At 42.9% G+C, this 9,653-nt stretch overlaps 1 protein-coding gene across 2 annotated transcripts in view; it reads left to right on the forward strand.

Annotated features, from left to right (window-relative positions):
- gdpd5b (glycerophosphodiester phosphodiesterase domain containing 5b) overlaps positions 1-8,194 on the forward strand; it is a 167,248-nt gene extending 159,054 nt beyond the window's left edge. The window contains exons 15-17 of one of the 2 annotated variants that reach the window (XR_014620488.1): positions 4,518-4,630; positions 5,881-6,190; positions 6,667-8,194. Coding sequence is in view for 1 of the 2 variants with exons in the window: in XM_084328922.1 (XP_084185048.1) it covers positions 4,518-4,630; positions 6,667-6,740 (187 nt within the window). In the remaining variant the exon portion in view is untranslated. The remainder of the gene's footprint in view (positions 1-4,517; positions 4,631-5,880; positions 6,191-6,666) is intronic. The other variant, XM_084328922.1, reaches the window with a different exon arrangement.
- Positions 8,195-9,653: the final 1,459 nt, after the last annotated feature.

A 9,653-nucleotide genomic window follows, 5' to 3' on the forward strand; every position in this document is an offset into this window, starting at 1 on the left:
TGAAACTCACCGTATCTTCCTCGCGCCGTTGGACGATCAGCTTGGAGTAGACAGTTTTCGATTATGGGATGTTGATTTAGATGAACCATTTCCAGGTTGTATAATACTATATACGTCCAAATAACGTTGTTTATTGAGTTAGGGCGAGCGATTGATTATCCAGTGTGTTGCGATGGAGTCCGGCTAACGATCGCGAGTGCCCGGACGAAATATGGATGAGCACTTCCTGTTTGGCGCGTCACGTCCTGTTGGCCGATCTGCCGATCGGCCACCAGATGGCGCTCTTGAACCGTTAGACAGTTGAGTGGAGCTCACCAGTACATCTCATGTCTCCGGAGGAGAAATATGATTTAGATCACAGATTTTTGAAATATTGATATCAAAGGCGAGTTACGGCGTCTTCGGCAGAATGAGCATGGCGAGCAAAGACGAGTTACGGCGTTCCCGGCGATTAAAGTGTTAATGTACTCACTCCCGAGCCCCTGTGTGTTCAAACACGCAATTAACCCAATATGACAACTGCGTAGAAAATAGAGATTGATGTCTTCTTAACACTTTAATCGCCGGAAACGCCGTAACTCGTCATTCCCCGCCATGCTCATTCTGCCGAAAACGCCGTAACACGTCTTTGATATCAATATTTCAAAAATCTGTGATCGAAATCATATTTCTCCCCCGGGGACCTGAGATATACTGCTGAGCTCCACTCAACTCTCTAACGGTTCAAGAGCGCCATCTGGTGGCCGATCGGCAGATCGCCCAACAGGAAGTCATGTGGATGAAGTGGTGCTCACCCATATTTCGTCTGGGCACTCGCTATCATTAGCAGGACTCCATCTTGACACAATGGATGTCGATCGGTTGCAAATAACTCGACAAACAACATGATTTGGACGTATATACTATTATACAACCTGGAAATGGATCGGGTATTTCTACATCCCATAATATGAATATCTCTGCTCCACGCTCATCGCCCAACGGCGCGAGGAAGATACGGTAAGATCCAGCGTTATTTTCCAACGTGTTCTTTACTAACTGCTCTGATGATCATATCACCCACACTAGATGAATGATATAACGTTGCCCACGGAATTATAAACGACCCCCCGCCCATCCGGTCAACATCAGATCATACGTAGTAACTCCTAGAAGCACATCCAGTTGAAATTTTTTATCTCGCACAGATTCCTACCAAACTGTATTTGATCATCAATATAATGCATTTGGGGCTATAAATCAAGTTCTGGAGAAAGCTGCAGAAAACGATAAAAACATACTTATACTTTAGACCGTATTTTAGTATGAATATGTGAATGAAAAAGTATAACGTTGCTACACCCTGAACAATGGATATAGGACATTGAATGGGCCATAATAATGTCAATTTAGCAATACAATTTAAAAAGTTATAGTCCTGCAAAGAAGGGGAACTTCTCCATAGACAAATAGAGATGGCGAGGGATGGTAAATTATGAATTAATGATCCCTCTCTAAGGAAACGCTGGAAACAATTTACAGTATTTATCATATTTTCTAAAAGCATTGTTGTTATTTGGTTAGATATTGTTCTAACGCCTCCTACTCCCTAAGTAGTGTGTGAAATCCAAGTTTGAGTTGTTAAATAGTGATCATGAGAAATAGTGTAATGATTAGTTCTCACCAGGGGTCCTTGAGAGGGTTCTGGGGGGTGGGTTGGTTATGGAATTAGACAGTTATGGAATTCTGTACTTCATCATATTTAACAACGCAAATCTTCTCAGACAATGGTACCCGGGCTAGCTTCTTCTCAGGGTATGTAGCCTAGCACCACGGTATTTGGTATGAAATAGTTTGTGAATCCCCACTGGAACGTACATGTAAATGAGGATGTCTCTCTCAGCAATAATGTAACAACCCATTGCCTCTCTTCCAGTGTATCTGTGTCTTTCTTAGGGGTATTGTTGTGTCTTTGACTCGTCTGTTGCTGCCTCAGACACGGATGTCCCTTTGCCACGCTGTCTTTATTTATTGTTTTATTGTAAATCCCCATTAGTCTACACCAAAGTGAGACTTCTCTTCCTGGGGTCCAAACATTAAAAATACAAACACACACAAAAAAAGTAAAAATAAAAATATAAAACCACAAACATTGAAGTACTCACAAGAAAACATCACAACGAACAAAACAGTGAATAAAAGCTCACTCAATATTCATAAGTTAGATATCACAATTCTCCAACCATAAAATACAAATTACATAGTCAGTCCATAAGAACAAAACAGTTCAAAATCATTTATCTTTGGAAAGGGGTGGGGGTCCGTTCATGGTCTGGTGTGGGTTCGCCCTGCTTACCCAAGTTCTGCAGTAGCTTCTGCTGTTGTACAGTATATGCTGCTGTTCTGCAGTAGCTTCTGTTCTGTACAGTAGCTTCTGCTGTTCTACAGTAGCTTCTGCTGTTCTAGTCTGCTGTTCTACAGTAGCTTCTGCTGTTCTACAGTAGCTTCTGCTGTTCTAGTCTGCTGTTCTACAGTAGCTTCTGCTGTTCTAGTCTGCTGTTCTACAGTAGCTTCTGCTGTTCTACAGTAGCTTCTGCTGTTCTAGTCTGCTGTTCTGCAGTAGCTTCTGTTCTGTACAGTAGCTTCTGCTGTTCTACAGTAGCTTCTGCTGTTCTAGTCTGCTGTTCTACAGTAGCTGCTGCTGTTCTGTAGTAACTTCTGCTGTTCTGCAGTAACTTCTGCTGTTCTGTAGTAACTTCTGCTGTTCTGCAGTAACTTCTGCTGTTCTGCAGTAACTTCTGCTGTTCTATTGGTAGCTTCTGCTGCTTGTCAACTGACCAATCTTGTCTTCCGCCTTCTTTTGTCCTTTTTTCCTTCTTTATCTTCCTCGTCCTCTGCATGCTCTTCTTCCTCTGCTGCATTCTGGCATCTTCTCTCAGCTATCACATGATCAGGTAACTGGGTCACCTCTTCTGACCCACAGTCTTCTCTCTCTCTCCCTCTCTCCACTTGTTCTCTCACTTTCATTCTCTTTTATCCATCTGTACCCATCTCTCTCTCTCTTTCTCCTGGTTGCTTTCTCTGTTTTTTTGTATGGTGGCCTTTCTCTCTGTATTGTTTGTTTGGCCATCGGTCTGTTACTCAACTTTTCAATCTGTGCGTGTGTGCGTACTGTACGTGTATATTTGTGTGTGTGTGTGTGTGTGTGTGTCTCTTTCTCTCTCTCTCTCTCTCTGTCTCTGTCTCTGTCTCTCTGTCTCTGTCTCCCTGTCTTAATCTCTCACCTGAATCATATGGCTCTGCTGCTATTCTACATCCCCCCTCTAGAGGGCAGTATGAACATAGCCAAGCTCATACAACAACGTTCAAGCCCTGTTGGCTAAAAGTCCACGCTTTCCTCCCCACGCAGCACAAACTGTTATCAGCCTTTAGTCACTATCTGAGATGTATTCTGCATCTCGTTAAATCCACGATGCAGGGCTCAGATTAATGACACTGCAAATGCATTCAACAAGGAAGCACTTCAATCTTTTATTCATGGTATTTATATATAAAGCTTGGTTCGCATTTCTTTTTATTTAACATTTTTTCTTCAATTGCCAAACTGTACATTAGTTTTGGCACACTGTTACTAAGGCACCTCAGTTAATGACAGTCGTATCGGAGCTGCCAGGAAGCTGGTTTGCACTTTTCTGGAAATGACCACCGCTTCCCTCGTCTGTCAGTCAAAGGAGAAAAAAGAGAAAGTGTTTTCAGGAAGTGATGTTCTGTGTCACTAAGATTAACTGATAAACGTGTGTTTTTCACAGTAACATTTAGTGTCGTAAGAAGTGGAAAGTATGATGTATTGGTTTATTTGACTTTGAGGCAGCTTTGGTTTTCGGTGGAAATATTAATCGCACGTAAATGAGTTTGTACATTCACCCAGTGAGCACTAGACCTGATCTCAGCGTTGAGGCGATGTTGTAGCCCTCATATAAGCCCATAATATGTCTGGCTAAATATAGACCACTTTTAGCCCAAGCAGTTTAATTAATTATTACACATTTATAATATCACACGGATTACTGTAAATGTGTAAGATGCACAACCAACAAAACGTGAGATGTCTACATACATCTTGATGAGATAAACCTCATGTTTTGATATTGAGATTGGCATCTAAACAGCATCTATTAGATGTCTAGGCTAAAATCTGGTTTAGGTTTGGTTTAAAAGTGAAACTTTAGTAGACGTCTACATCATACTTTAGCCATTGATTAAACATAATTTAGATGTATTTAAATGTATAGTCGTTGAAATGACGTTGAAACAACGGCTACTGTAGGTGTTATCTAGACATCTACTAACCTTTCACTTTTAAACCAAATGTGTCGAAGCTCCCAGCAAAGATTCCACAACATTTGTTTAATTCTCCTTAAAGCCAACACTTTGAACTCTTAAAGCTACAATACACTGTATTCTCTCATAGTCTAGTAGTTCCTGGTACAGCCTGTGTTCCACGGTGACCTCTGACCTGTGCTGTGTGACCCTGGCAGGTTCAAGATGAGTGGCCTGCGCAGCTACAACCCTGAGCAGATCATGCTGAGCGCTGCAGTCAGGAGGTCGAGCCGAGACGTCAACATCATGAAGGAAAAACTCATCTTCTCTGGTAAGAACCCCCCCCATGCACACGCACACACAGACGCACACAGACGCACACACAGACACACACAGATGCACACACACATACATACACATACACACACACACGTTTGTTTATGTGAAATATGGGGACATTACATATACTTACATGCATGCTGTAACTAACCCTATCATTATCCCTAACCATAACCATAACCTAACCTAATTTGTGTTATGGGGACACCCAAATGTGTCCCCATAATGTTTTTGGTACCCATTGCGTGAGTGTGTAAACAGGTCAGTGTCCCCTGTAGTATAGAAATACAAGTACACACACACACAGATGGGAAGGGAAAGGAAGTGTACTGGTGTCCCTCTCAGTGCCTGTCTTGGATATATTCTCATTGATGTTGTTGTTGTTGATGTTGTGTATTTCACAAAGCAGGATTAGCAAGTTAGCGGGATAACCTTGAAAAGGAGTTCACTACATCTTCATGTTGTGGATTTGAATCTGTAAAACTAAACTTGAATATTTGGTTTGGAAATGTGATGCAGTCATACAACGTATTGATAACATATCAGTTATCCAGTGATGTTTTTGGAAGGTTATCCGCATAAACCTGTTTTGTGAAACACCCCCACCTCCCCCCAGTACTCTGAAATGGCTTCCTCTGGCTGTGCTGACTTTCTCTGCTTCACTGATTTATTAACAGAGTGATAAAAACCCAAACCGCCCCATTGGGAAGTGTCTGCTGTTGTAGATACATCTGTCACTTGTCGTAGAAAATGAGAACTGGACAGAAGCCGCCATTTTGGGAGTATTTATACCAGGGTGGGAAAAACAACCAGGTCCTTCTCTAGTCTACTAGGCACATAAACAACCAGGCTCTTCTCTAGTCTACTAGACACATAAACAACCAGGTCCTTCTCTAGTCTACTAGACACATAAACAACCAGGTCCTTCTCTAGTCTACTAGACACATAAACAACCAGGCTCTTCTCTAGTCTACTAGACACATAAACAACCAGGTCCTTCTCTAGTCTACTAGACACATAAACAACCAGGTCCTTCTCTAGTCTACTAGACACATAAACAACCAGACTCTTCTCTAGTCTACTAGACACATAAACAACCAGTCCGACAGAATAACCAGAGTGTCCAGTGAAGCTGCTGTTAGTTTCCTGCCCTGATTGGTACCCAGCTAGTGTGTGATCCTATCCCAGCATGCATCTCTCTATCTCTCCCTCTCTCTGAGTGTTTGTGAATGTCCCCCTAAGGTCAGCCCCAGTAGCCGCCTGCCTCATCCATCCTACGTGTGTGCTGTTCCTCTCCACCTCCATCCTACCAGCTCTCCATTCTCCTCCTCCGGCGGCGACTCTCCTTCATTCCATCCCTCGTTACCCTCCTCCGCTTTCCGCCTACCCCGCCTTGCTTCCATCCATCCATCCATCTCTCTATTCATCCCCTCCTCACCTCACCTCACCTCCCCTCGCCCACTGGAGACCACGTCATGTATAGGAGGGGGGCTTAAAGGCTCTCCCCGCTCTTGACTAGCCAGCCTCTCGTGCTGGAGGGGGGGGTTCAAAGGTGAGTCTGATAGCCGAGTCCATATGGTGTTGTCTTTTTGTAGTTTTTATTTGTTGTTTTATGGTTTTTCTATTTGGGATCCAACAGAGAAACAACTTTTTTTTTCTCTCTTCCTTTCGCTAGTCCAGCATCTCTGAACTAGTCAGATGGGACAGGTTGGATACAGACTTTTTTTTGTAGTGTTTTCTCACCATGTAGTTAGAATGGGACATTCAAAGACTGCATATTTGTGTTCAGGGACCTGGATCTTCAGGGGGATTCATTCCCCGCACCACCAAGAGAAGTAGTGCAAGTCGTGTGTGTAGCTTATCCTCTATTTATCTTGAATGTGAAGTTGTAACGATGTTTAGTTGTTGTTTTTTTAGCTACACAATTAGTGTCACATATTCCCTCAACATGACATGTGTTTACTTGAATACATAACATGCAACATGCTGTACTGATGTAATTTTCCGTGTTCTGTGGCGCCCCCCCAGAGGTGAGCAACGGCGTGGGCAGTGCCGAGGAGCTGTACATGGAGAACGGCTACGACGACTACTACACCAACTAAGGGATTGCCCACTGACTCTGCCCCCACCTGCCTTGTGTTGGGATTGGGAACCTGCTGGAACCTGCTGAAACGAGCTTTACCAGCATGTGGGGAAAAAACAGAAAGGAAACAACACTGTCCCCAAGTGACTGGCTTGTCTCTGGCTTCTCTTCAGATTCCGCTCCTTTTGAGTCCCTACATCTAGTTTCTTTGATTTCTTCTCCTCCCGTGCTACTGATTTGATCGACAGACTGCTGTATCACTGAAGAACCCTGGTTCCCGCCCAGTTGCATCGTGTACATTCTGTATATAGATTTTTTTTCCCTTTTTTGTTTTGCTTGTCGAAAATGTAATGTGGGACTACAAGCACTTTTTATTATTAATGAAAAAAACGATCTGCCAAATCTGTGGCCTCCTGTCTTCTCCCCTGGGGAGGTCTCCGAGTTACCAATGCCTGCTTTCTGTAAAGAATGTTTATGAGATTCCTTTTACCTTTTAAGCTCATTTTCCAAAGCGGTCACTTTATTTCGAGCACTGTAGTCGACATACTACTACTTTTTCTTTTTTAGCAGGCGAGAGCTGTTTTAACATAGACTTACGAGGCACCGCTACAGCATGATAGACGACACGTGTAGCTCCTCCTCCCGCCTCCCTGATGGCACTCCAGCGTGCGGTGTTGTTATTACTACTACTAACTCTACTATTTATATTTAAAGGTGGAAAAACTACCACAACAAAAAAAATAAGAAAAAAAAGAAGAAAAAAAATAAACATGAACAAGCTGTTTACAAAGGTCCTGCCTTCTCTGAGTGAAATATTTACAAGATGTAAGATAATTATTTTAATAGATGTTAAATAACACCCCCCTCCACCACCCCTTTTACCTCTGCATGTAGCGACGATGACCATATCAAGTGACTGTGAGCTGTGCTCTCGGGGCGGCCAGAGGAACCCATGAAAATGTTCTCTTGGCTGCGTTTTGTGATGTCCTTTTTTTGTTTGTTTATGTGAATATGGATGAATAGTGTATTTGTGTGTGTGTGTGTGTGTGTGTGTGTGTGTGTGTGTGTGTGTGTCATGGCTGGGTAGATATTTTACTCCCCCTGTGTGCGGTTCTACATTGAGTGTGACGCTGTACATAAAAAGGTGAACTGATGTATAAAGATGCTACAGCCAGCTGAGAGCTATATTTAAGAAACGTGACCTTGATGCATAATATAGCAATAGTCTTTTGAACTGATGGAAGTCTAAAGTTATTCCAGTACCTTGCTATACAACTTCTGAGTTAAAAGTGAACCTATAGTATTGTGTTGATTGAGAGTAAAGACAAACGCTGTTGAGTAAATAAAGTGGGGTACTTGAAATGTGAAATAAAAGGATTAGCTGTTGAAGGGATGCTACGAGGGTCGTGATCGGCTTCACAGGGTCAGGTAATGGATCAACTTTTGTGTTAATTTACTTTCTTTGGGTCTTATTGTGCCTCACAAGTAAACATTAAAACTCTTCTGTTACCAGAACATCTGTTGTGTTTTATTGTGGTTTGCTTGATGACTAGCAGTGGAAATATTCATTTGGGATTTTTAGTTCAGGGTATCTGCAGGTTTCAACACGTTACATTTAAGACTTTAAGACCTTTTTAATACCAATTAGAGCAAATGTAATACCAATTTCACAACTTTACTAGCCCAAAGAAAACCAACCACATAGCGACACTGAACTGGCAGCTGCACTCTCGACAGACGCACCAAGCTCCCGGTAGCTAGAATAGAAAAATATTATTTAATGTTATTTCATCTCGACAGCCCCGCAAAAAATTTAATACCTGTGCAAGTAAAATGTAAGACTTTTTAATACTGTTTAAGGCCTTTAAATTGAGAATTATGAATGTAATAAAGACTTTTTAATACCCTGTAGTTATTTGGTTTACTTTTATTCTGTATTACAAAACTAATCTTGGGAGGTGAATCTGCTGTACAGTGGCCATTTGCCAAGCTACTACACAGAAGTCCCACCGGTTGTCCGTAGCACCACAAAGGCACCTGTACCAGCACTGTGACATCTCTGAGCAGGGAAACCTCTGACCATAACATCAAGGAAGAGTACTGCTGGCTAGAAAATGTGCGGAAGAGTCTTGCAAGTGATGAAGAGAATTCTGTGAATCAGAGTGTGGACAACATGTCCTGGGCTGCATACCATGCAAGTCAACAGCTTGCTGGAAGAAAAGTAATCTGCCCAAGTGCCCTACTACGCCTCTTCCACAAGAGTGCCCACACAGTGGCAATGATCAAACACTCCATGGACGTAGTCAGAAATGCAGTTCAACATCTCACCAGTAGTAACATTTGATCAACCCCTGTATGCTATTGCCAAGCAGATCCAGTGGAAGTGGCCAGAGATGTATGAGGAAGACAAATTTGTTGTGATGTTTGGCGGCCTGCATATAGATGGCAGCTCTGAAGACCCTGGGTGATTGGTTGAAAGGCAGTGGCTGGGTACAAGCAGAGGTAGCACTGGTACAAACAGAGATCACAACAGCAGGCACGCTGACTCCTTCTTGCGTGCAGCACATGTTGCTCGCACCAGACGTGCCCACCAAGTCTGCACTATATGTCCTGCAGTATCGGGCCTACAATAACCGTAATACAGATACAGAAGATGTGCCTTTGGGGTTTGATGAATGGTGCTCAAGGAGGGAGGAGAGCTCCCTCAATTCCAGTACTGGGCAACAGTCATGTCATTGGAGCTGTGTGTATTGGTCTATGTGAGATCCCTGCGGCAGTCCTCCTTCAGCATGTACCTCGATGCTCTGACAGAACTCGTCCCCTGGTTCTTTGCTCTGGACCATACAAACTATGCCTGCTGGATCCCAGTGCATCTTTATGACATGACTGAACTACCAACAAGACACCCAGATGTTGCCAGAGAATTTAAGAA

Source organism: Notolepis coatsorum (assembly GCF_963971535.1).
Source record: "Notolepis coatsorum genome assembly, chromosome: 1".
Lineage (NCBI taxonomy): Eukaryota > Metazoa > Chordata > Actinopteri > Aulopiformes > Paralepididae > Notolepis > Notolepis coatsorum.